This window comes from Salmo trutta, chromosome 15, assembly GCF_901001165.1.
Source record: "Salmo trutta chromosome 15, fSalTru1.1, whole genome shotgun sequence".
In the NCBI taxonomy this organism is placed as follows: domain Eukaryota; kingdom Metazoa; phylum Chordata; class Actinopteri; order Salmoniformes; family Salmonidae; genus Salmo; species Salmo trutta.
This window is the reverse complement of record NC_042971.1, coordinates 44,050,715-44,077,853: the sequence shown is the minus strand read 5'-3', so window position 1 is coordinate 44,077,853 and position 27,139 is coordinate 44,050,715. Positions and strand designations below refer to the sequence as shown.

Below are 27,139 nucleotides of genomic sequence, written 5' to 3'. Positions count from 1 at the left end.
GGTTATTTCTGGTGGTTTATAAAAGTTAGCAGGCGAACCCATTGATTCTACTACGTAGTATACCACCCCAGGCCATACTGGACCAAACACGTGGACAGTACAAAGGTTTTCTCATTGGGCACACCTCCTCCCAGTCAGTTCCAGTTATGCCTCTTTCTGCCCTCCTCCTGATATCGTAGCGCAATCCGATTGGTCCTCCGCTGCAGCGTGAGGCCAAAAGTAAACCATCTTCGCATCACACCATTCGTTGCTGTCAAAAGCATCTCTTGTAGTTGCGTTAGGTCATCACAGTGTGATTTTTGTTTGGAAATGCATGTCTGAACCAGAGTGAATAAATAATCACCCATCCTTTGGGATAAAATATCCAGGATTGCTTGTCGGTTTATTTCACACGGTGAGTATCTTAAGCTCATGACGAGCACACTGACTGTCTGTGTACAGTATAACGCTAACTAGCTAGCTGCCTGTATATAGCTACACCTTGCATGCCATTGTGCTAGCTAGCAAGATGCCGGTCTGACTAGCTAGCTGGATAGCCAGTAACCAACACTTTCTTATATGATACGCATTCACATCCACCAGATTTGTATTGAGACGAAGGCGTATTGATTTATTTGATTATGGTAGTTAAACCATAACGCGACACAAAATTAGTAGCTACTAGCATGATTTGATGTAACTACTGTAGCTAGCTAACGTTAGTTACTTTGCTCGACATAGGATTCCCATCCATAAGATTCACCAGTTTTGGGCCAGTGCGGGGGAGACGTTTGTTTCCCATCATTAGAGACAACATGGACTCGGGGGTAGACGTAACATAGTAAACGTAAATCCGGAATACTCCATTTAGTTTGTTTCGTTTTGTTCGTATGGTATGTATTAATATGTGGGTAATGATCCAATTCGTATGCTATGTTACCAATGTCAATTTGTGAGCGATGCTGCAAATGTCAAGTCGTTAAGCGCTTATGTTAATTAGGCTAGGAGTTAGGGTTGGGCAGTGGTTTCTACTAGTTCTGGGTACTTTTCAGCCATGTACTTTTTCCACTTAAATTAACTATGCTACTTTTTTACAATTCGCAAGGACGAAAAAAGTCAGCCAAACTCTCTCCCGCATGAATGAATGATAGTAATTAACTAGGCTACTTTTCAATTCGCAAGTCAGAAAGTCGTCAGCTGAGCCCTCTCTCGTTAGAATGAACGATATGCATCTTCTAGTGATCTATTGATAGGACAAACGCTTGTCAGTCACAAAGTGAGCGATGACATGAAACGCTACTGGTTTGACAGTCTGCTGTCTGTCACGCCTCACTGTACCTAGGTGTGTGTTGTGTACGCTGTGGTTGCAGTCAAATTTCTTTACATGGATGGAGAGGGCATGATGTTTTTTCAATGTCTATGTGAGTCCCGTATAATGTAGTAACAATGAGTCCAAATCCACTTAGCCTATTGTTTTTTGGCACATTAATTTATTTTCTTTTGCGTGTTTCATATGCAGCCACGAAATGCTGGTGCGTAGGCTTACTGTGATTTGATTTATGAATGGCAAACTTGACTAGTTTATAAATGGGGTTGAACTGACTAAATACAGTCTCATATATCCTTGCCATTCATAAATAATACAACGTAGTTATGTCTATGGTATCGTAACAGGACAAGTAAACGAAAGATCTTGTTTGTATTTTTGATATGAAGTCCATCAGGACTTTCCAGACAGACGTTAAAGTGAGTGACTTGTCAGTAGCCTACCAAATCGCATTGGTAAGAGCCATTCATTTGACTCTCTGATTTGTAGCCTTTTTGGTGATTATCTGCAGATAAATGATGAAAACATTAGATGAAGATGATGAGTCCTCCTCACTGCAGGAACAAAAGGTAGGTTAGTGGAGCAATAGCCTCACTCTGGCCCAAAATATGTATGAATTGTTTTAAAAGCTAATGACACTTATGGTATTTTCAAAGATATTGATATAGGTCTACTGATTTAATCAAAGTATTGGCAATGGACTGCTGTTTTCAGTGTAGGAAGGCCCATGATTACCACCTGCTTCATTTTTCAGTCATACCTGTATTGCAGATAGCTGAGAATTCCTCTTAAAAGGAAGTTTGAAGCCTGTGGAAGTCAGCAGACTCTTAAAGATTTTAGAAGAAATCTGTGGGTCAGTTGTTAAACAAGTTTTTTTTTTTTTTTAATAAATGACATACTATAGTTCACTTGTTGAAATTCTTTCAATAATTTAACTGATCTTTTCTCTTAACCTGTATGGACCCAAAACTTAATTGAGCATCTCTTCTGTTTATTTTAGAGACCAATTTTTCTGTTGGTGAAAAATCAGGTCCTATTAAAAACCAACTTTATGTAAAGTTGTTGGTGCTATAGCTTGCAAAATAAACAAATGTGACTTTAGGTGACAACAAAATACTGTTTGTTTCTAACATTATAATTGTTTTCCTCAAGAAATTAAAGTCTGCTTCATGTTTTATTTCCTTGCCACGATACTTCAGAGTATGGCGATACTGGTATTGTGACAACACTGCAATAAAGTATTCAATAATTTCACTGTGTATTTAGGACGGAATCAAGCTAAAACACTGAAGTTGTTCGTGATCAGATTTGAACACGCAACTTCCTATCCACCCCGAACAATTGCCCTACTTTAGTTTTTGCCTTAAGTAAACTTCTTTCTTATGTAACCATATCAAACGTAAGATATCATACTAATTTGAGTGTCCCAGATTTACATTTACTATGTTATGTCTTGTCTATGATACCAGGCTGTTAGAGCCATGTTGTAAAACATAATGTATTATCATGCTGGGTTGCTATGTCTCTGATCAGTGCTGTTCACTCACCTTCACTTAAATTATGTCTGATGCTGGGCTTGTTTTTCAGGTCCAGCAGCTAAAACTGCTGCTGATAAGGTGTGTCTGTCTTCTGGTTGCTCTGCTCATGCGCAGTTGCAGTTTCCAGAAATTATACCCCCTCAAAGACTAATATCAAGGCAGACCATCCCTCTCAAACCAGTCAACTAGCAGTAGTTGACTGTGGTTTTGGATTGGAGTTTGTTGTAGCTATGAGATATATTACAGTAAGCACTTTATTTAAGAAGGATTGGGAGGTATTGCAATCTGTACCATTCTTTTGCAATATGAATGCAGCGTCAGCATAATTGTTGTGCAGCTGAACTCACTGATGAAATCTGACTAACAGCAGCCCATGCCAGGATGACCCTGTCATCATGCTGTGGCCTGACGTACTTGAGGACTCAGTCCTATCTCCTGCTTTATAAATACATGTGGTTTTGAATCCCCTCCTCTCCCTCAGCGTTCACAGCCTGCCAGGGTGGTGACAGTCCAGCCATGGCACAGCAGGACGCGCCTGCCAGTAAGACCCCTGCCCCCAACCTGGCCGTGCTGCACTCCAACTTTATCATCGGCTCTGTGTCAGAGGAGAACTCTGAGGATGAGTTTTTGGGGAAGCCAGACCTGATGCTGGGCCTGGAGGAGAAGGAGCGCTCCATATCCCCCACCTCTAGCCTCAGTTCAGAGAACAGCAGCTACGAGATGGGTTTTGACAACATTGACGGACCCCACATGAGGTCAGAACCCGGGCTTTTCTTTCTTGTTTGTGTTACCTGAGTCTCTCTGTTTGGTTTGTATTGTGTATCCAGGCATGGCAACCACACCGGTGTTTAATCATAGCGTGATCTTTACGGAGGTTACCGTTATCTCAATAGATTATACAAGATGGTACTGCACTAGTTTTGATTGCAGCAACAATCTGGCCCCAGTCATATGGGATGAAGAAACCTCCAATACAGACCTGTCTCCATCAGATGAGTCTGGAGGGGAGTATTCTGAAATGGCAGCAGGAGAACACTGGGTTCAGTTCAGTGCTCCCGCTTCTCTGCTATGTGTGTTTAAAAACGTGGCCTGGCCAGGCCAGCTTCACACCCTGCCTGCCTGCTATAGAAGAGCTGTGTGTTCTGGGAGGACTGGCCTCCCTGCTGCTGCTGTCCTGCCAACAGCCTCAGCCCAGAGCTCTCCCTGGAGCCTGGTTTCACCAGCTCTCCTTTGTATTCAGTGGCTCTTTTTGCAGCTACTGGCACTAGTCTGTAGAGAATGGACATTGTGAATGAGTGTGGCATACATCAGACTTGATTTGTATGATTAAGTGGCAGATATGGTGCTGGCAGGAAGAATATGGCTACATTTGTGCACATATAGTAGGCTTTGGCTGTTAATTTAATGGTGTTCAGATTTGTTTCTCACTGTTTTTCTTGTTGCAAACTCTGTTTTGTGTGTAGGTTATTTGGTCTAGTGAGGTTAAGCTAGAGTATATGCCTGCCTCAGGTCTGGGTTGTTGTTGGAATTGAAGCATTGTAAAAGAGACTAAGGCTGTGACAGTCATGGAATTTTGGATGACAGTTATTGGTCAGCCAAATGATTGCAGTCACCATTATAACCGTTTGAATAAAAAAAAGATATACACATTATATATTACAAATTTTCTCATCATCTGCTCCTGACTGCATGTGCTCCTGCTGCAGGGAGGGGCATGTTGCCATGCAACCTAAAACTTGTTTGCTACAACACCTTGCTTGTTTCAATATGGAGCAACAAAGTCTCATCTCGTTGTAGAGCAGGGATCATCAACTAGATTCAGCCGGGTGGACTTTTTTTTCTTCTCTTGAGCGTATTGTCACAGCTTGCAGGAACATCATTGCAAATCATTTGTATACTGCAAATTGACTGCAAGATGGCCAAATATATTAAAGTATTTATTTATTAATTAATGTATTTAATCCAGATAGTTGATGTTCTGAAAGAGCTGCAAAATCTGGACCCCTACAAATCAGCCTGGCTAGACAATCTCGACCTTCTTTCTAAAATCATCTGCCGGAATTGTTGCAACCCCTATTACTAGCCTGTTCAACCTCTCTTTTGTATCGTCTGAGATTCCCAAAGATTGGAAAGTTGCCGCGATCATCGCCCTCTTCAAAGGGGGAGATACTCTACACCCAAACTGCTACAGACCTATATCTATCCTACCCTGCCTTTCTAAGGTCTTTGAAAGCCAAGTTAACAGATTACCGACCATTTCGAATCCCACCGTACCTTCTCCGCTATGCAATCTGGTTTCAGAGCTGGTCATGGGTGCACCTCAGCCATGCTCAAGGTCCTAAACGATAACATAACCGCCATCGATAAGAGACGTTACTGTGCAGCCGTATTCATCGACCTGGCCAAGGCTTTTGACTCTGTCAATCACCATATTCTTATCAGCAGACTCAACAGCCTTGGTTTCTCAAATGACTGTCTTGGCTGGTTCACCAACTACTTTTCAGACAGAGTTCAGTGTGTCAAATCGGAGGGCCTGTTGTCCGGACCTCTGGCAGTCTCTATGGGGCTGCCACAGGGTTCAATTCTCGGGCCGACTTTCTTCTCTGTATATATCAATGATGTCGCTCTTGCTGCTGGTGATTCTCTGATCCACCTCTACGCAGAGTACACCATTCTGTATACTTCTGGCCCTTCTTTGGACACTGTGTTAACTACCCTCCAGACGAGCTTCAATGCCATACAACTCTCCTTCCGTGGCCTCCACTGCTCTTAAATGCAAGTAAAACTAAATGCATACTCTTCAACCGATCGCTGCCAGCACCTGCCCGCCCGTCCAGCACGGTTCTGACTTAGAATATGTGGACAAATACCTAGGTGTCTGGCTAGACTGTAAACTCTCCTTCCAGACTCACATTAAGCATCTCCAATCCAAAATGTAATCTAGAATCGACTTCCTATTTCGCAACAAAGCATCCTTCACTCATGCTGCCAAACATACCCTCGTAAAACTGACCATCCTACCGATCCTCAACTTCGGCGATGTCATCTACAAAACAGCCTCCAACACTCTACTCAACAAATTGGTTGCGGTCTATCACAGTGCCATCCGTTTTGTCACCAAAGCCCCATATACTACCCACCACTGCGACCTGTATTCTCTCGTTGGCTGGCCCTCGCTTCAAACTCATTGCCAAACCCACTGGCTCCAGGTCATCTGCAGTCTTTGCTAGGTAAAGCCCCGTCTTATCTCAGCTCACTGGTCACCATAGCAGCACACGCTCCAGCAGGTATATTTCACTGGTCACCCCCAAAGCCAATTCCTCCTTTGGCCGCCTTTCCTTCCCGTTCTCTGCTGCAAATGACTGGAATGAATTGCAAAAATCACTGAAGCTGGAGACTCATATCTCCCTCACTAGCTTTAAGCACCAGATGTCAGAGCAGCTCACAGATCACTGCACCTGTACATAGCCCGTTTGTAAATAGCCCATCCAACTACCTCATCCCCATATTGTATTTATTTATTTATCTTGCTCCTTTGCACCCCAGTATCTCTACTTGCACATTCATCTTCTGCACATCTATCACTCCAGTGTTTAATTGGTATATTGTAATTGCTTCGCCGCCATGGCCTATTTATTGCCTTGCCTCCCTTATCTTACCTCATTTGCACACACTATATGTAGACTTTTTCTACTGTATTTTTGACTGTATTTGTTTATTCCATGTGAAACTCTGCTGTATGTGTTGAACTGCTTTGCTTTGTCTTGGCCAGGTCGCAGTTGTAAATGAGAACTTGTTCTCAACTAGCCTACCTGGTTAAATAAAGGTGAAATAAATATTATTTGCAATGATGTTCCAGCCCCCCTGACAATCCACTAAAGAAAATATATCGGCCCGTGGCTGAAACTAGTTGATGATCCATGCTCTACAACATGATTAAATATTATATTTGACTAGAACATATTCATTTCATACCTTGATTATGTTTGTGTACGGTCACATACACTGTGTACAAAACATTAGGAACACCTGCTCTTTCTGTGACAGACTGACCAGTTGAATCCAGGTGAAAGCTATGATCCCTTATTGATGTCACCTGTAAAATCCACTTCAATCAGTGTTGATGAAGGGGAGGAGACAGATTAAAGAAGGATTTTTAAGCCTTGAGACAATCGAGGCATGGATTGTTTATGTGTGCCATTCAGAGGGTGAATGGGCAAGACAAAGATTTAAGTGCCTTTGAACGGGGTATGGTAGTCGGTGCCATGCGCACCGGTTTGTGTCAAGGACTGCAACGCTGCAGGTTTCTTTTTACGCTCAAGTTTCCTGTGTAAAATCACTGAATTTGGCCAGTAGGCCACGAGTTTGGGAACCGTTTTTTATAGTCCATGTTGCAGCAGAAACGGACTCAACCACACAAATGCCCGGCTGTCCAGTCTTCAGTCAGCTTTTTTAAAAATATGTAAATGGTATCATGGTTATTTTATTTTCATGCTGGTTTTCATTCATAATCATCAGTTACAGTAATACGGTAATTGTGCCAGCCCTAATAGAGACTGGTGAGAGTCAGGCCTACAGTCACTCTAGCAGTAAGGTTTTAGTGTTGTAGTGGGCCAATACCCTGAAGAAGTACATTTTCACACTGCTGTTCACCTGTCAGCTAGGCCTAACTCTTTCACACACCTCAGGCTACATTCCATAGCCATGGTTGGACAATAGCAGTGTACACACTCCTATATTAGCCTATTGGCAATCATTTGGTGGGAGGATAGAAAGAAAACAATTGAAATGTACATCAGATATCAAGTTAAGTTTAACTAAACATCATGCCAAAGTATTTACCTACAGTCTATTTGGTATTGACTGAGCTTTCAGACTGTTATGATGTGCCAGTTTGACAAAGAGGGAGGCATGTTTTTGTTGTTGATCCTTTTTTTTGTGAGCAGTTGTAGTTTCACATCTCTCCACAGCTGCCCTCTCATGTCTGGTTAGTCTTCAGGGGACGGGGAGTATGTGATGAGGGAGTGTGAGGGTTGATGATAACTGGAATTACCGGACAGTGGAAGGGGAGACTCTCCTCCCCCACCCCTCTCTCCTATAGGGCAAGGGGGAGCTCAGCTTAGCTCTGTAACGGGAAGTGCCATTCTCTGGGGGGCTTCATTCAGAAGCCTCTGTCTGCCTGTCTGAATGTAGCATGCCTGCTGAGGAGAGCACAGATCTCCCCAATATCCTCATGATGCAATGCCTGCTCCTCCCCATCCTCCCACTGGCTCTCTCTGTGGGTGGAACCTAGTTTATTTTTCCCTCAGTGGAGACGCAAGAGTGTGCAAAGCTGTCATCAAGGCAAAGGGTGGCTACTTTGAAGAATCTCAAATATAAAATATATATTTTGATGTGTTTACACATGGAATCATGTAGTAACCAAAGTGTTAATTTCATAATTTTGATGTCTTCACTTTTATTCTACAATGTAGAAACTTTGGACTGAGTAGGTGTGTCCAAACTTTTGATTGGTACTGTACATTTTTATGATAGATTGTGTTATGTTTATGCTGGGAAATGGTGAACCTCATCAACTGTACACTCTTAATGCGGAAATAATGTTAGTTGTTCACACAGACCAAGCATGTCTGGGCTGCACCTGGTCAAGCAGGGACGAGACCGCCGTCGCATCGACCTGCAGAGAGATTTCACCGTGGCCTCCCCCGCCGAGTTCGTCACCCGCTTCGGAGGCAATAAGGTCATCGAGAAGGTAAGACCAGGGCTTCTTTAGCTTCTGTGGCCTAATTTTACCACATTATTGACAGAGTATTTCAGAGACTAGTCCCCCACTCACATCTCTTCCTGTCTCAGGTCCTCATTGCCAACAATGGCATTGCGGCAGTTAAGTGCATGCGCTCCATCCGCCGCTGGGCTTACGAGATGTTCCGCAACGAGCGTGCCATCCGGTTTGTCGTCATGGTAACCCCCGAGGACCTGAAGGCCAATGCAGGTGTGCTTTACATTATGGTAGCATCACCACTAGTAACAGCAGAGTGACTCTCGTCTCTACCCATCCTCTCCTAACTCTGCTTAAATAACAAGCAGACCCTCGAGGCTCCCAGGGATGGACCAGAGCAGGCTGTCTGTTGGTTTTGTCCTGCAATGCACTGGACAGCCAAGCATGACCTAGTTCAGAAGAAAATGCTCTGTCTGATGGTGTAGAAAGGCAGTGCATTCTGAAAGTGCTATCATGTGTAAATAGTTTGACACTGATGGTGAGGTTTAGATGAGATGATATTGAGAGACGAAAGATCAGATTAAATGTTGGACTGTTATACACGCTATCTTATGTGCAGAGCGTAATGGTTTTCACTCCACTATCTTCTACAGAGTACATAAAGATGGCCGATCACTATGTGCCGGTGCCAGGAGGGACCAATAATAACAACTATGCCAACGTGGAGCTCATTCTGGACATTGCCAAGCGAATACCTGTGCAGGTACTTCTAGACAATCATTTATTTAGGCCTAGAGTAGACCTTATAAATATTGATTGAACTTTCTTGTCATCTGTATTTGAACTTGTTGTGTTTATAATGCTTGTCTTTTGTCTCCAGGCTGTATGGGCTGGGTGGGGCCACGCCTCAGAGAATCCCAAACTCCCAGAGCTGCTCATGAAGAATGGCATTGCCTTCATGGGTAAGACTGTTTCCTACTGACTCTAGTTCTTTCATTCACACACAGAGCCATGGATACTGCTTTTAGCCCCTCTGTCCTGTGCCTGAGTTGGCCTGTAAGATGTGTTCTGCGCCCACTTCCAGGTCCTCCTAGCCAGGCCATGTGGGCACTAGGGGACAAGATCGCCTCATCCATCGTGGCTCAGACAGCTGGCATCCCTACCCTGCCATGGAGTGGAGCAGGTATGTCCGTGCACTGTTTAAAAAATATATTTTTTCTTTAACCTTTTATTTAACCAGGCAAGTCCGTTAAGAATTAAGAACAAATTCTTATTTACAATGACTGCCTAACAAAAGGCCTCCTGCGGGGACGGGGGCCTGGGATTAAAAATAAATACAATATAAATATACCGTAGGCCAAAACACACGTCACAACAAGAGAGACAACACTACATAAAGAGAGACCTAAAACAACAACATAACATAGCACCAACACACAACACAGCATGGTAGCAACACAACATAACAACAACATGGTAGCAACACAACATGGTAGCAGCATAAAACATGGTACAAACATTATTGGGCACAGACAACAGCACAAAGGGAAAGAAGGTAGAGACAACAATACATCACACAAAGCAGCCATAACTGTCAGTAAGAGTGCCCATAATTGAGATAAAACTGTCCAGTTTGAGTGTTTGTAGCAGCTCCTTCCAGTAGCTAGCTGCCTAGCTGCGGTGAACTGAAAAGAGGAGCGACCCAGGGATGTGTGTGCTTTGAGAACCTTTAACGGAATGTGACTGGCAGAACGGGTGTTGTATGTGGAGGATGAGGGCTGCAGTAGATATCTCAGATAGGGGGGAGTGAGGCCTAAGAGGGTTTTTATAAATAAGCATGAATACTTCTGATGTCTTAAACAATGTCTAAAGACTGTTGACATCTAGTGGAAGCCATAGGAACTGCAATCTGGGTCCTAACCCATTAGAAACTCAATAGGCATTCAATTGAAAAAATCCCACTTCCTGGATGGATTTTCCTCAGATTTTCACCTGCCATATCAGTTCTGTTATACTCACAGACATCATTTCAACGGTTTTGGAAACTTTAGAGTGTATTCTATCCAAATCTACCAATTCTATGCATATCCTAGCTTCTGGGCCTGAGTAACAGGCAGTTAACTTTGGGCACGCTTTTCATCCAGACGTCGAAATACTTCCCCCAAGCCATAAGAAGTTAAGTAAGTGTGTTGTCAGACTGCTCCCATAGTGTGTGGGTTAGGCTTGGGCGGTATACCGTATACCTGGGTATTTTGAAATATATTTTTATTGAATAATTGTTTTCACAAAAAATGTAATTGAGCCAGTCACATGGTGTTTGTCTCAAAGAGCACACAGAGCAAACAGAAGTTTTGTGATGTGATGAACCAGTCTGAGAAAGGGGATCAAGTTACACTTGAAATTCACTAGATACTAATGTTTGGCAGCTGAATATCTTATAAGTTAACTATCTAAGATGCGCAAATAAATATTTTCCAGCTCAGGGCTATGCATTTGGTTTGCTAACTTGCTAGCTATAGGTGGCTAACTTGCAAGATCAAGCTTCTTGGTTATAGCAGAGACAATCAATCCCCTCCTGGATGAAGTGCAAGTAGCCCTTCGAGTTAGTTGTATAACTTTATGAGCTGAGTTTTCCGTGCTTGCAATTAGTTTATGTTCACTTGCATTTGTTAGCATTTAGCTAGCATCCGCTATGGGAATTCGCTAGTACTTTGTTTGCATTTGTTAGCATATTTTTTGGGGGGCGGTGAAAGAAATAGAGCCCCTTGTGTGCACTGCCGGTAATACTGAACACACTGGTATGGTACAGGAATGGTATGGAAATCTGGATACCGTCCAACCCTAGTGTGTGTGTGTGCGCGTCTCAGGACTCACAGTGGATTGGACAGAGAGTGACCAGAAGAAGAGGATCATCAACGTTCCCCCTGATCTGTATGAGCTGGGCTGCATCCATGATGTGGAGGCAGGACTGAAGGCTGCTGAGGTGGTGGGCTACCCCGTGATGGTGAAGGCCTCCGAGGGAGGTGGGGGAAAGGGCATCCGCAAAGTCAACTGTGCTGATGACTTCCCCAACCTCTTCAGACAGGTGAAGTCCAGTTTAATTCCAGTATCACTAGAAGGTTATGATGAGCTGAAATACATGATCAGTATGTGTATAATTATCTAAACTACGTGATCAGTATGTGTATAATTATCTAAACTACGTGATCAGTATGTGTATAATTATCTAAACTACGTGATCAGTATGTGTATAATTATCTAAACTACGTGATCAGTATGTGTATAATTATCTAAACTACGTCACCAGTATGATTATGATGCCTTCTCTCCTTGGCTCCTCAGGTCCAGACCGAGGTTCCAGGCTCACCCATCTTCGTGATGCAGCTGGCCAAACACGCTCGTCACCTGGAGGTCCAGCTCCTGGCTGACCAGTACGGCAACGCCATCTCCCTGTTCGGCAGGGACTGCTCCGTACAGCGGCGACACCAGAAGATCATAGAGGAGGCGCCCGCCACCATCTCCACCTCAGACGTGTTTGAGGACATGGAGAGGGTATGGCACAATTTGTGCTATTGGATGGAGACAATACTATGAGAAGAGCTATGCCAATATGTTTAATTTGAGAGAGACTATGACCAGAGGGACTTGTTGACCTGTGGTTAAGTTGCTGGGTTGTGACTGTCTATTCCTCACTCCTCAGTGTGCAGTGAAGCTGGCTAAGATGGTGGGCTACGTCAGTGCTGGCACAGTGGAGTATCTCTACAGCCAAGATGGCAGCTTTTACTTCCTAGAACTCAACCCTCGTCTGCAGGTGGAACACCCCTGTACTGAGATGGTGGCCGACGTCAACCTGCCTGCTGCACAGCTACAGGTCTGTGTCTGTTTGATTTTACTATCCTTGTCGGTACCAGAAGTCTTCACAAAGATAGTAAAACAAGGACAATTTGGGTATTTTAGGCTTAGGTGTTAGGTTAAGGGTTAGGGAAGCTAGGATTGTGAATGGGAATCAATTGTTTGGTCCCTACAAGGATAGTAAAAGAAATGCGTGTGTGGTGTCCTGCCCTGCTCATGTTCAGTCTGTTGTACATCTCTGTTGATTAGCCACACTTCACTGTTCTCGAAGGTGAGTTTTATCCTAGGCCTCTGTCTCCATGGCAACTGGCTAGGTTAGAGCGAGCTAAGCTACTCCGCAGCGTGTAGACAGACAGAGCTATTGCTGAAGAAGGCAGGCCTCTGTCTGTGCTGTGGGGGAGGGATCTGCTCTCTGTCAACCTCTCTGCAGCACAGACACGATCTAATCTCACTAGGCAGGAAGGTACAGACAATGGGATACAACAGCGCTTGGACTCCTCTGTGAGTTACACAAAAGTCCAGGCAGGAAGAGTCCATAGGAGAAAGTTCATAACCGTGTTCTAAGTGAGAGAAAAATATCTGTTTCATTCAAGATACAATGTTCCTCATATCAGCCAAGTAAAACCCTAGCCACCGTTTAGGAAATAAAATTGTTAATAATGATCATGTCACTTCTAAACATTGTACTTTTCTCATTTCTTTAAAGTCCAATTAGTTTGACAGAAAATTCTTAATTCTACAGACTATAATGATCTTCCTCCTCAGATTGCCATGGGGATCCCCCTGCACCGTATTAAGGACATCAGAATGATGTATGGGGTCCAGCCCTGGGGAGACTCTATGATTGACTTTGAGGGTCTGTCCACGGCCCCCTCCCCACGTGGACATGTCATCGCTGCCCGCATCACCAGTGAGAACCCGGATGAGGGTTTCAAGCCGAGCTCGGGCACGGTGCAGGAACTGAACTTCCGCAGTAACAAGAATGTGTGGGGATACTTCAGTGTGGCAGCGGCTGGAGGCCTGCATGAGTTTGCAGACTCCCAGTTTGGCCATTGCTTCTCCTGGGGAGAGAACCGAGAAGAGGCCATCTCGTGAGTACACACGTGTGTGTGTGTGTGTGTGCGCACACACACACACATTAGAAATAGTCATGTAAAGTTTGTTGTCAGTAACACCCAATGATGTACTGTATGGTAACACCTCTCCTGTGTGTAGTAACATGGTGGTGGCCCTGAAGGAGCTGTCTATCAGAGGAGACTTTAGGACCACAGTGGAGTACCTAATCAAGCTGCTGGAGACTGAGAGCTTCCAGCACAACACCATCGACACAGGCTGGCTGGACAGGCTCATCTCAGAGAAGATGCAGGCAGAGCGTCCTGACACCATGCTGGGCATAGTGAGCGGGGCGCTCCACGTGGCTGACGTCAACCTGAGGAACAGTGTCTCCAACTTTCTGCACTCTCTAGAAAGGTCAACACTGTTTTAAGCATTGACGAATGTTACAACTTTAGTCCAGCGAGAAGCTGCAGTGCTCCAGTGACTTTGGGATTGCTATTGATTGTGACCCTACACATCTCTACACACACCATCTCTCCCTCCTCTCTCCCCCTCTACAGAGGCCAGGTGCTGCCCGCACACACCCTTCTCAACACCGTGGATGTGGAGTTGATCTATGAGGGTACTAAGTATTGTCTGAAGGTGACACGTCAGTCCCCCAACTCCTATGTGGTCATCATGAACAGCACCTCTGCCGAGGTGGACGTCCATCGCCTCAGCGACGGGGGCCTGTTGCTCTCCTACGACGGCAGCAGCTACACCACCTACATGAAGGAGGAGGTGGACCGGTAGGATGGATGGATGGATGGATGGAAAGAAAGAATAAATGTGTTCTTTATTAAATGGAATATTGAGGCGGTAGACTGAAAGAGAATTTCTCCCAGGTACCGTATCACCATTGGGAACAAGACGTGTGTGTTTGAGAAGGAGAACGACCCGTCGCTGCTTCGCTCGCCCTCAGCAGGGAAACTCATCCAGTACACCGTGGAGGACGGGGGGCACGTGTTCTCTGGCCAGTGTTACGCTGAGATAGAGGTGTGTGTGACATATGGTTGAGGTTTGGTTAAATAGGTAAGATGTGGTTTGGCCATGGTCACACACTCCATTAGTGGAGTGAACAGGCATGTAAACCGTGTGTTTGTGTCTCTGTTTCAGGTGATGAAGATGGTGATGACTCTGACGGCGCTGGAGTCTGGCTGTATCCACTATGTGAAGAGGGCTGGTGCTGTGCTGGAGCCTGGCTGCGTCATCGCCAAGCTGCAGTTGGATGATCCTGGCAGGGTACAACAGGTCAGTGTGGCAGGGTGTGTCTGACACTGGAGAATTTAGCAATATTTGACTAAATATGCTCCTTGTATTTTGTACTGGAAATATGGATTAGGTATACAGAACGTTCCATGTGAGATTTTAGAAGTATTTTGTAACGTGTGTCTCTCAGGCGGAGCTGCACCACGGGGCCCTGCCCGTCATCCAGGCGGTGGCGTTGAGAGGAGAGAAGCTCCACAGGGTCTTCCACAGCACCCTGGACCACCTGGTGCACATCATGAGTGGCTTCTGCCTGCCTGAACCCTTTTTCAGTGGAAAGGTAAGTTGTCCACTACTACTGTACATACAGACACACACTAGTATATGCCCAACAATGTAAAAACTAAAGATGCCAATATTCTGTGTTCATACATTAATCTGTTTTAAATTGGTAATATTGTGTTTCCCCAGCTAAAGGAATGGGTGGAAAGGCTGATGAAGACTTTTCGGGACCCCTCCCTGCCACTGTTAGAGCTGCAGGACATTATGACCAGTGTGTCAGGCCGGATCCCCCTCGCTGTAGAGAAATGCATCAAGAAGGAGATGGCCCAGTACGCCAGCAACATTACCTCTGTGCTCTGCCAGTTCCCCAGTCAGCAGGTACACACACACACACACACACACATTGTATTATTCAGGTTGGTTATTACATTCTTTATGGTTATATGAAGTTGTTGATATGGAGAGTGCATTGGGAATACACCAGACTGATTGTGTGTGCTCTTTGGTCCAGATTGCCAACATCCTGGACAGTCATGCTGCCACTCTGAACAGGAAGTCGGAGAGAGAGGTGTTCTTCATGAACACTCAGAGCATTGTACAGCTGGTACAGAAGTGAGTCCTGCTCTCAGCTTAAGGGATTTAAATTGCTGATGATAAATACACATACTGTGTTCACACTGATTCTCTCTGCCAGACCATGTCCATGTTGTCTCTGTCCAGGTACCGCAGTGGCATCCGTGGTCACATGAAGGCTGTGGTGATGGACCTGCTCAGACAGTACCTCAAAGTAGAGGTCCAGTTCCAGCATGGTGAGGAACATTACACTCTACTGTGAACATTTGCAGGCTATGTTAAGCAATGGGTATCCTGGGTTGGTATAGGGGGAAAAGGAAAGGATGAGCCTTTATTTTTTAGTCCTGTTGGTCTTTGATTTATAAATAGGATTCAAAGGTCTTCTCTCAGGACTGCAGTTGCTCTATTTGTCCATGTGAGAGCACTGTTAGACACCACACATTTCATTTGCGCCTTACTTTGAGCTCCGTTTAATTTTGATTTTCCTCTGAATCCTGTATACTGTGTGTGTGATTCCAGGACACTATGACAAGTGTGTGTTCACACTGCGTGAGGAGAACAAGGGCGACATGGCCAACGTGTTAAACTACATCTTCTCGCACGCCCAGGTCACCAAGAAGAACCTCCTGGTCACCATGCTCATTGTAAGTCCTTTCCTCTTTAGAAATACATTGGTCATGATTAATTCCCAAGTGTTTGTGTGACACAGTCAACTGACTGTGTGTTTTCCTGTTTGTCTAAGACCAGAGTTTGTGTGTGTGTTGTAGGACCAGCTGTGTGGTCGTGACCCCACCCTGACTGACGAGCTGATGGCCATTTTGACAGAGCTCACCCAGCTCAGCAAGACAACCAACGCCAAGGTGGCACTGCGCGCCCGCCAGGTCAGCACTCATCACTTCCTGTCTCTCTGAAGGGTCTCTTCCTGTTTTTGTGATTGATCAGGGTATGAGTTGTCATCTTCTCACTCCCGTCTGTTTCCCCCTCCTCAGGTGCTGATCGCCTCCCACCTCCCCTCCTACGAGCTCCGCCACAACCAGGTGGAGTCCATCTTCCTCTCTGCCATCGACATGTACGGACACCAGTTCTGCATCGAGAACCTGCAGGTAGGGACAATGGCCGTTGTTTACTCTTTATTGGCATTGCTGAAGGCAGTAAATTGAGAATCTTTGTTACATTTTCACGGCATTTTCAAGATTCTGAATTCTCTCCCGTTCTTTGTAGAAACTGATCTTGTCTGAGACGTCCATCTTTGATGTGCTGCCCAACTTCTTCTACCACAGTAACCAGGTGGTCCGGATGGCTGCCCTGGAGGTGAGAGGAAGCAGACCGTGGTTTTTGGATTCAAAGCCACCGTAGCTGGTTGCCCAGAGAATTGAACCGTATTTGCCAATGAACTAAGAGGGACATTTCTGGGGATTAAAGGTAACGATCCACCACTGTAGCCAGATCTCTACTGTGTTAACTCTAGTGTCTGTGTTTCCCATCCCAGGTCTACGTACGTAGAGCCTACATCGCCTACGAGCTCAACAGCGTCCAGCACAGACAGCTGAAGGACAACACCTGCATCGTAGAGTTCCAGTTCATGCTGCCTACCTCCCACCCCAACCGGTACGTGTACACACACACACACACACACACACACACACACACACACACACACACACACACACACACACACACACAGGAGATCGTTCTATATGAGAGGTGGTTCTACGGTGCTTTCGGAAAGTATTCAGACCCCTTCACTTTTTTACATTACAGCCTTTTTCTAAAATTGATTAAATTAACTGTTTACCTCATCAATCTACACACAATACCCCATAATGACAAAGCGAAAACAGGTTTTTAGACACATTTTTGCAGATTTATTAAAAAATAAAAAACAGAAACCTTATTTACATAAGTATTCAGACCCTTTGCTATGAGACTCGAACTTAAGCTCAGGTGCATCCTGTTTCCATTGATCATCCTTGAGATGTTTCTACAACTTGATTGGAGTCCACCTGTGGTAAATTCAATTGATTGGACATTGATTGATTGGATTTGGAAAGGCACAGCGCTCCAGAGATCCTCTGTGTAGATGGGAGACCCTTCAAAAGGACAACCATCTCTGCAGCACTCCACCAATCCGGCCTTTATGGTTGAGTGGCCAGACGGAAGCCACTCAGTGAAAGGCACCTAAAGGAGTCTCAGACCATGTGAAACAAGATTCTCTGGTCTGATGAAACCAAGATTGATCTCTTTGGCCTGAATGCCAAGCGTCAAGTCTGGAGGAAACCTGGCACCATTACTATGGTGAAGAATGGTGGTGGTAACATCGTGCTGTGGGGATGTTTTTCGGCAGGGACTGGGAGTCATGATCGAGGGAAAGATAAACAGAACAAAGTACTTGATGAAAACCTGCTCCAGAGCTCTCTGGACCTCAGACTGGGGTGGAGGTTCACCTTCCAACAGGACAACGACCCTAAGCACACAGCCAAGAAAACACAGGAGTGGCTTCGGGACACGTCTCTGAATGTCCTTAAATGGCCCAGTCAGAGCCCGGACTTGAACCCAATCGAACATCTCTGGAGTGACCTGAAAAGAGCTGTGCAGCAACGCTCCCAATCCAACCTGACAGAGCTTGAGAGGATCTGCAGAGAAGAATGGGAGAAACTCCCCAAATACAGGTGTGCCAAGCTTGTAGCACAATACCCAAGAAGACTTGAGGCTGTAATCACTGCCAAAGGTGCTTCAACAAAGTACTGAGTAAATTGTCTGAATACTTATATATGTGATATTTCAGTTTTGTATTTTTTTTTATAAATCTGCAAAAATGTCTAAACCTGTTTTGGCTTTGTCATTATGGGTTATTGTGTGTGGATTGATGAGGGAAGAGAACAATTTAATCCATTTAGAATAAGGCTGTAACAAAACGTGAAGGGGTCTGAGTACTTTCCCAATGCCCTTTATATGGGAGGTGGTTCTACATGGGAGATGAGCACTAATAGAAACCAGAGTCTAAGGAGAGTACTGTCTTTCACCATCTCCAGAAGGGTCCAGTTCTCATCCATGGTGTCATGCTTCTTTTACCCACATTCCACTGTGTTCAACCCCTGAAAAACACTCCTCATGTGCAAAAGCAGGTGTTCTGTGAGAGCTCAAATACTTTCTCTGGTTTACAAAAAATATGTGAGTGGAAACTAACTAGTCTTCTGTCAGCATAAGATTCCCACTTTTGTCGATCTGTCCACTGGATGACTACGAGATTTACATATTCTGAAGATATGTCTCCTCTGTTTCAGTAACACAAAACCAGAGAGTGACTCAGGACTTGTACTGTACATGTTCAGCGTTTGTGTCGACTGCCTGTTACAGATCCCAGATACATAGATGTTCTGTGTGTAATGTTGTGGATGATCATGTCTTTGCTTCTTGCTGTTGTGCCCATGTACAATTTCATATGGCTGATAAATAACTGTGAGCCAGTGTGTTGACCCCTCAGACATGAGAGATGTTGTAACCATCTCCCATTGACTGCTATGCTCAGATTGTTGCATGCACCTGCTTTCACCTATTTTAAAATGTTTAACCCAGTTGCATTAACCAACCATGATTGCCTTCCTCATTGGAACTAAGCTAGCTGCGTGCATGTCTCCCACCTCGGGAATGAACCGATACCCTGATCAAAGAATTGGCTTCTAGGGAGGTTTAGGCCTATTGTTGCATTTCTGGAGGATCAATCCTAGAGTACAATGTGTATGTTTATGAGACAATACATTTGCTGTATGACAGTGCTCTAGGGTGTCACATTTAATGTCTTGTTGTAAAAGGGACAGGTTCTGACACCACTGAACATCCAGCCCATGTGCTGCCTGCCATTTGTAATACATTGTTAGTTCATGAAGCCCTTGAAGTCAACAATAAGGCCTACATCATGAGAGATTGTGTTACTCCCTGACAACCTAACAAATTATAACAATGTTCAAAATGTACCATATGAGACGCCAACCATATCCACAATACATAGTCTCACACTCGTATGTTTCACACACACTTCTCTGAGCCCTGACTGCTTCCTCCAACTGATGTCTGCCTGCCTAACTAACCAATCAGTGTTGTTTGATTGCAGAGGGAACATCCCAACTCTAAACAGGTATAGTACACATTCTTCTTATTGCAACCAATATGTAGACCTCAGTGGAGGCTGGTGGGAGGAGCTGTAGGAGGACGGACTCGTTGTAATGGCTGGAATGGAATAGGTGGAACGGTATCAAACATATGGAAACCACGTTTGACTCCGTTCCATTTATTATATTCCAGCCATTACAATGAGCCCGTCCTCCTATAGCTCCTCCCACCAGCCTCCTCTGGTAGACCTGAGATGCTCTAGTCTAGAAAGCAGCATGGTCAACAATCTGCAGAAAAACGTACTGAAAGCCTTAATGCCTGCAACATTTAGAATCCAATCGAATTGTAATTCTACCATTTACACTTAACAAAAATATAAACGCAACATGTAAAGTGTTCTTTTTTTTCATGAGCTGAAATTAAAGAACACAGAAATGTTCCATATGCACAAAAAGCTTATTTTTCTCATTTTGTGCACAAATTTGTTTACTTCCCTGTATGAACTGTAACTCAGTAAAATATTTGAAATTGTTGCGCATATATTTCTGTTCAGTGTGGGTGTAGATTATATATATATTATTGCGTTTTGTGGCAAGACAAGATAACGTTGGGCATTATTGAAATGTTTGGCTATACTGCTTGTTCTGTAAAGTGTTACAAGTTATCCCAAAAATAAATCAGATTTTTACAATTGGAGCTGAATATGTTTGATCATGGATCATTTCCTAAATCAATGGTAACAGCATGGCATGATGCAGCATACTGAGATTCTGTCTTTCTGTGGGTGTATTGTCAGTGTATGTACGCTACATTGTGTGTATGCAAATCATGGATCTTGTGCCGTTTTCCGGTGAGAAATGGGGAGTCAAAAGATGTTGGCTACATGTACATTAACTGTGTAATATTCTGGGACAAAATGTTATCAAATAGTGCTCTGTGAGATCAGATGCCCTGTTTTGCGTGGTGCTAGCTGTGTTCTGAATGTGCTGCCTGCTACTGTCCTGTCCTCTCAGGAGACTGTCTGCCCTGCCCCTGCCTCTTCTACTTAAGCCGGTGTCTGTGGACAGTAAAATACAGGACACTAAAGCAAAAGATGATAAAACAAAGGATGATTCTAAAACGGAGGAGAATAAACCTCCAGATACAGATGACTCTGTGGACAGGTTGGGCCCTATAGCAGCCTCTAGGCTATATATCATTCTGTGGGCTAACAGGCTAACTTCTGGGCTTAACCTCTCTAAAAGGGGACTTGGCCTCTGTGTGGAGGGGAGAGGAGGACCTCTGAATACTAAAAACACCTGGGGGAACTTTGGGTCTTTCTACTATGTTTGGCTGAGGGAAAATCTACAACACTTCCATGTCCACTAACATTATACAGATGTGCTCTTCCACATAATCTACAGTACCACTTAGCGTTTGAACACTGCTGCTGGGCTGCTCCATGAGTATTACATCCAGAACTATAAGAGGCATATTTACTTCTTATATTCCGATCCTCATTCACTGATCTCTGTGAGAACACGGTGCTATATTACTGTTAGTTTGGAAGTGAATAAGGAGTCAATGTTCCTTCTGTCCCAGCAGCTTATCAGAGATAATAAATACTGGTGTGTGATAGAAGTGGCTGGTGGGGGGCTCTTAAAGGTGACTCTCCTTTGGGCCAGAAATGGGCTCTGCCCTGCTCTGGGTGGGTGAGTGAATGCGTTTGCTGCAGGACCCCGGTCTAATGGCTGTCTGTATTGTGATCCCAGGATGTCGTTCTCGTCCAACCTGAACCACTACGGCATGGTGCACATGGGCAGCGTGAGTGACGTCCTCCTGGACACTTCCTTCACCCCACCCTGCCAGCGCATGGGAGCCATGGTCTCCTTCCGCTCCTTCCAGGAGTTCACCAGGTGAGGGCTGGGCACTTTGACCTTTTCAAAATCATTACATTATAACTTTATTATTATCCCACATTGGGAAATGGCATTATTGAATTAGAGCTGTAATACTTAGATTTTACCTTAAGTGTCTGTTTGTGTGGTGTATAACCGTGGTCCTTTCCACTCCCTCAGGAACATTAAAGACGTGATGAGCTGTTTCTCTGACTCTCCTCCTCACAGCCCCACCTTCCCAGAGGGAGGGAACCCTGTGCTCTATGGAGAGGAGGACACCAAGGTCAGAATGTTCTGCTTGCACTGATTCTGAGGTGTATTGCAACACTAGAGTATTATGACTGAGAGAGCCCTTTGTTCAATGCTACAAAGTAGAATGACCTTGCTTTTCTTCACATAGTCGCAATATTCACGACTGAAATGATTGGCACCCTTGATAAAGATGCGCAACAAAGACTGAATTAAACAAATAATACAAATACTGAGCTATATTGGATGTAATTTTTTAAAGAGATTGTTAATATACTTGCTCAGAGAAAAAGATTTTGTTGAACAAGTAATATGTTATTTTCTCAAAGGTAGGGGTCAAAATGATTGGCACCTCTGTTTTCAGTACCTGTGGTTTGAATTAAAGGGGGGATTTGATCCAGCAACCTTTCAGTTACTGGCCCAACGCTCCTACCCGTCAGACTACCTGCCGGGCAGTCCATAAGTGCAGACTAAGGATATCAAGGATATGGAAAGATTATGTATGGAGGAATGGTCTAAGATCCCTCTCAATGTGTTCTCCAATCTCATAAAACATTTTAGAAAAAGGCTGTCCCATTATCCTTGCAAGGGGAAGGTGCTGGAGTATTGAAAACAGGGGTGCCAAAAATGTTTACCCCTATCTTTTGGGGAGAAAATAAGTATTACTTGTTAAACAACATCTCTTTCTCTGAGCAATTGTTAGTATAAAATAATACATTTTTCTAAACAAATTTGAGCTTACAATATAGCTCAGTGTTTGTATTGTTTATTTCATGTAGTATTTTTTTTGCTCATCTTTGGTTGCGTTCCCCTGCTCAGGCATTGCATGCATCAACCCTTGATTGTGTGCCATGTCATCGACAGTGTCATCGACTGACGGATTGCTGTAACGTGGTTAGCTGATACATAAAATACCTATCCAGGCATTGTAAATCTGGCAGGTGTCAGCAACACCTAGGCAGAGGAACGCGCCCAATATCAAGGGTGCCAATAATTTTGGTTTTGACAACTTTCTCTTTGAATTGTATGACTGAGGTTTGCCTGCATATGTTTGTGCCCCAGAGTATCCAAGATGAGCCCGTTCACATCCTCAACGTGGCCATTAAGACTGACAGTGACATCGACGACGACGGCCTGGCCGCCATGTTCCGGGAGTTCACCCAGTCAGAGGTCAGATGAGCCTTTCAGGAAATACAACTGGACACATTGGCATTTTAGTCATTTAGCAGACACTCTTATCCGGAGTGACTTACAGGAGCAATTAGGGTTAAGTGCCTTGCTCAACGGCACATCAACAAAAACAATTCACCTGGTCTGCTCGGTGTCTCAAACCAGCAACTTTTTGGTTACTGGCCCAACGCTCTTAACCGCTGTGCCGCCTGCCTCCCAGTTGCTCACACTTTCTCTTCCTCTGTCTTTGTGCCCCAGAAATCCCTGCTGTTTGAACATGGCATCCGCAGGCTGACCTTCCTGGTAGCTCAGAAGGTGAGGACTAAGATTCCCACTCCCCTACTCTACCCTCGGTTTTCTAACCAACACTCTGCCAATCACCGTCAACTATCTTATCTTAATCACAGTGATACTGGTTGAATCTCCAGACATCCAGACGGCACGAGAGAGTCACTTTTTTAATTTGGAATGGCCTATAATTTGACTACTTTGTATTTCAAATTTGGCTGTTTTGTTTGCTTGCTATCCTTTCCCTCTCTGTATCCATGTCTTGCCTTTGCTGTGGTGTTTGTGCTGACAGGATTTCAGGAAGGCGGTCAACTATGAGGTGGACCAGAGGTTTCATGTGAGTAGCCTGGGAGGATGTGGATGATGACTGAAACAACAGTACAGTTTGTCTTCCTGTATTGTCAACTCTTTCCTTTAAGCACTCAAAGTAGCTTTTATGTTCTGGGAGAAAATGAAAGCATTTGAGCCTAAAGACATTTGGGTAAATGCCAGGTTCCCTTCTCTCTCTCTCCCCGCATCGTGACTTCAGCCCTTTGACTCTGTCGTCACTAGTTAAAACAGCCACAAAGTCATCATAATGGCTAAACCCTGCTCATTTATACATTTTATTTTCTTAAAATCTGATTTTAAACCTAACCTTATGCCTAACCTTAAATTAAGACCAAAAAGCCCATTTGGACTGTCGCTGTGGAATCTGACTTTGTGGCTGTGTTATCTACTGGAAACCCTTTAAGAGAAGAAGAAGAAGGGTCCCGATGAGAGATGATCACTGCCATTGGTGTGGCTGCCCTCGTTATGTGGGTTGGTGTGGCTGCCCTCGTTATGTGGGTTGCTGTGGCTGCCCTCGTTATGTGGGTTGGTGTGGCTGCCCTCGTTATGTGGGTTGCTGTGGCTGCCCTCGTTATGTGGGTTGGTGTGGCTGCCCTCGTTATGTGGGTTGCTGTGGCTGCCCTCGTTATGTGGGTTGGTGTGGCTGCCCTCGTTATGTGGGTTGGTGTGGCTGCCCTCGTTATGTGGGTTGGTGTGGCTGCCCTCGTTATGTGGGTTGCTGTGGCTGCCCTCGTTATGTGGGTTTGTCTCATACAGGGGAGACACGTCCTCTGAATATTTGTATTTATTTAACTAGGCAAGTCAGTTAAGAACAAATTCTTATTTACGACAGCCTACACCAGCAAAACCCGGATGACGCTGGGCCAATTGTGCGCCGCCCTATAGGTCTCCCAATGACAGTCGGTTGTGATACAGCTTGGATTCGAACCAGGGTGTCTGTAGTGACGCCTCTAGCACTGAGATGCAGTGCCTTAGACCACTGCGCCACTCGGGAGCCCGAGTGGCCAACCCTCTTCAGACTACACTGACCAGTGTATTCACACACATTAAATTGTGTATTCTCTGTTATAGAGAGAATAGGGGATGTGATGTACTACCATTGTGTTGTTGTCAAATCAGTCCTCTATACAAGCTTGTGGTGGGCATACTAGAACACAGCTCTCTGACAGCTCTCTTGTTATCATGTACACATCGAGTTGATGAGTGTTTGCAATTAGGCCAGTATTGTTTGGCCAAGTGGGGTACGATCATCAAAGACAAACCTGCCAACCAGGCTTCTAGCTTGAGCATTCAGAAATACAAAGCACTCCCTGTAGGAAAGATAATGTTTTATTCATTGGTTCAGATGTGACTGCTGCCTGTTGCGGTCTGTCATTATGTAAAAAGGCAGTTTTGGTAAAATACACTGTAATTTCACCCTCGGACACCAGGCCAAATAGGAGATCAGGGCTGTTGAATGTTAAACAGGCTGTTGCTGATCACAGACTGATGCCATAGTGTTCCTCTTCAAGCTCACAGCAATTCACATGATAGCGCTCATCTAAGCTTATTGAGGGAGAAATGTAGACCCTTAGAAGGAAATGTAGCCGCTTAGTCTTGTTAGAATGTCGCTGTTATTTTCACCTGCAGTCATTGGGTTCTCTAGATGTCATGTCTATTTTTAGTCTAGATGGTTCTGTAACTTTAGGTTATTTTCACACTTGGTCCCTTTCAGACAAAACATTTTTTTACCCCAGTGCATTACGCTTCATTTTTTGGTGGCGTGTACAATCCAAAGGAACTCAGACGCCTCAAAAGAGCCCCCAAAGCGAACCAAACTGAGAGTGAGGGTTTTTTCACATATAGTCCTCTTTAAAAGAACCAATCTCAGTCCTCTTTAAAGTGAACTCTGGGGCCAAAAACAGCAAAATAACTCTTATCTTTGTATTCACACTGCCCTTTCCCTTTTGCCAGTTCACTTTACCTATTTTGTGGTCTGAGTCCTCTTTGCATTCACATTGCTATCTAGAAAGGAACCAAGATCTTTTTCCAACATTCACTCAATGCACTCTGGGTTTTTACAATGTGCAGGAAAAGCCATTCCATCAGAACATGTTATCAGACAGCTAGATATACCTACTTACATTTTGGAAGCTTATTTTGGAAGCTTTTAACTGCGTTTAGTTAGAAGATAAGACAAAATACTTTTAATCAGAAGATGCTATTAAGAGGTTTGAATAGTGTGAACATATTTGGTGATAATAGGGCACAAATAAATTCTAGCTCTTAAAGGGGCAGTAGCCTACATTGGGTGTACAATTGTCAATTAGAGCATTATTTAATCTGCAGTTATTTGCGAATAAACAGTTTATGAAGCTCTCTTAGCCTATAGATCACATATCGCAAACAAATCTGAACCTTCACGTTATCATCTTCTCTATTTTGTGGCACCAATGTGAGGGGTTATGGCAGGGGAGCGGTGTTGCAGTAGTCTAGTGTGAGGGGTTATGGCAGTAGTCTAGTGTGAGGGGTTATGGCAGTAGTCTAGTGTGAGGGGTTATGGCAGTAGTCTAGTGTGAGGGGTTATGGCAGTAGTCTAGTGTGAGGGGTTATGGCAGTAGTCTAGTGTGAGGGGTTATGGCAGTAGTCTAGTGTGAGGGGTTATGGCAGTAGTCTAGTGTGAGGGGTTATGGCAGTAGTCTAGTGTGAGGGGTTATGGCAGTAGTCTAGTGTGAGGGGTTATGGCAGTAGTCTAGTGTGAGGGGTTATGGCAGTAGTCTAGTGTGAGGGGTTATGGCAGTAGTCTAGTGTGAGGGGTTATGGCAGTAGTCTAGTGTGAGGGGTTATGGCAGTAGTCTAGTGTGAGGGGTTATGGCAGTAGTCTAGTGTGAGGGGTTATGGCAGTAGTCTAGTGTGAGGGGTTATGGCAGTAGTCTAGTGTGAGGGGTTATGGCAGTAGTCTAGTGTGAGGGGTTATGGCAGTAGTCTAGTGTGAGGGGTTATGGCAGTAGTCTAGTGTGAGGGGTTATGGCAGTAGTCTAGTGTGAGGGGTTATGTCAGTAGTCTAGTGTGAGGGGTTATGGCAGTAGTCTAGTGTGAGGGGTTATGGCAGTAGTCTAGTGTGAGGGGTTATGGCAGTAGTCTAGTGTGAGGGGTTATGGCAGTAGTCTAGTGTGAGGGGTTATGGCAGTAGTCTAGTGTGAGGGGTTATGGCAGTAGTCTAGTGTGAGGGGTTATGGCAGTAGTCTAGTGTGAGGGGTTATGGCAGGGGAGCGGTGTCGCAGTGGTCTAGTGTGAGGTGCGGGAATGACAAGCGAACCTGGGGAGCTTTGTGTTCACATTGCCCTAAAAAAGGGAACTGGACAGGGGATTTCAAGCGAACCAAACTCAGACCACCTCTCAATGGGTTTGCTTCGGGGGCTCTTTTGAGGGGTCTGAGTTCCATTGGAGTGTTCATACTGGATAAAAAATTAAGCGAACCACACTGAGTTCACAAAAATTGTCTGAAAGAGACCAAGTGTGAAGAGGACTATATGTGAAAACACCCTTAGTTGCAGCATAGCAG

At 44.6% G+C, this 27,139-nt stretch overlaps 1 protein-coding gene across 2 annotated transcripts in view; it reads left to right on the top strand.

Annotated features, from left to right (window-relative positions):
- The first annotated feature begins 222 nt into the window (after positions 1-222).
- Positions 223-27,139, top strand: part of LOC115149130 (acetyl-CoA carboxylase 1) — a 54,247-nt gene continuing 27,330 nt past the window's right edge. Inside the window, exons 1-31 of one of the 2 annotated variants that reach the window (XM_029691671.1) lie at positions 223-394; positions 3,326-3,599; positions 8,452-8,596; positions 8,698-8,836; positions 9,217-9,326; positions 9,444-9,525; positions 9,648-9,746; positions 11,431-11,648; positions 11,906-12,115; positions 12,264-12,434; positions 13,181-13,506; positions 13,631-13,885; positions 14,032-14,259; positions 14,356-14,506; positions 14,627-14,761; positions 14,910-15,056; positions 15,188-15,376; positions 15,510-15,610; positions 15,719-15,807; positions 16,091-16,215; positions 16,339-16,452; positions 16,561-16,674; positions 16,793-16,882; positions 17,061-17,179; positions 19,683-19,706; positions 20,695-20,844; positions 21,433-21,576; positions 21,739-21,841; positions 22,870-22,977; positions 23,236-23,292; positions 23,558-23,602. In XM_029691671.1, the coding sequence (XP_029547531.1) occupies positions 3,361-3,599; positions 8,452-8,596; positions 8,698-8,836; positions 9,217-9,326; positions 9,444-9,525; positions 9,648-9,746; positions 11,431-11,648; positions 11,906-12,115; positions 12,264-12,434; positions 13,181-13,506; positions 13,631-13,885; positions 14,032-14,259; positions 14,356-14,506; positions 14,627-14,761; positions 14,910-15,056; positions 15,188-15,376; positions 15,510-15,610; positions 15,719-15,807; positions 16,091-16,215; positions 16,339-16,452; positions 16,561-16,674; positions 16,793-16,882; positions 17,061-17,179; positions 19,683-19,706; positions 20,695-20,844; positions 21,433-21,576; positions 21,739-21,841; positions 22,870-22,977; positions 23,236-23,292; positions 23,558-23,602 (4,227 nt within the window). In that variant the 5' untranslated portion in view covers positions 223-394; positions 3,326-3,360. Of the gene's footprint in view, positions 395-1,348; positions 1,401-3,325; positions 3,600-8,451; positions 8,597-8,697; positions 8,837-9,216; positions 9,327-9,443; positions 9,526-9,647; positions 9,747-11,430; positions 11,649-11,905; positions 12,116-12,263; positions 12,435-13,180; positions 13,507-13,630; positions 13,886-14,031; positions 14,260-14,355; positions 14,507-14,626; positions 14,762-14,909; positions 15,057-15,187; positions 15,377-15,509; positions 15,611-15,718; positions 15,808-16,090; positions 16,216-16,338; positions 16,453-16,560; positions 16,675-16,792; positions 16,883-17,060; positions 17,180-19,682; positions 19,707-20,694; positions 20,845-21,432; positions 21,577-21,738; positions 21,842-22,869; positions 22,978-23,235; positions 23,293-23,557; positions 23,603-27,139 lie in introns of those variants that run through there. The other variant, XM_029691670.1, reaches the window with a different exon arrangement.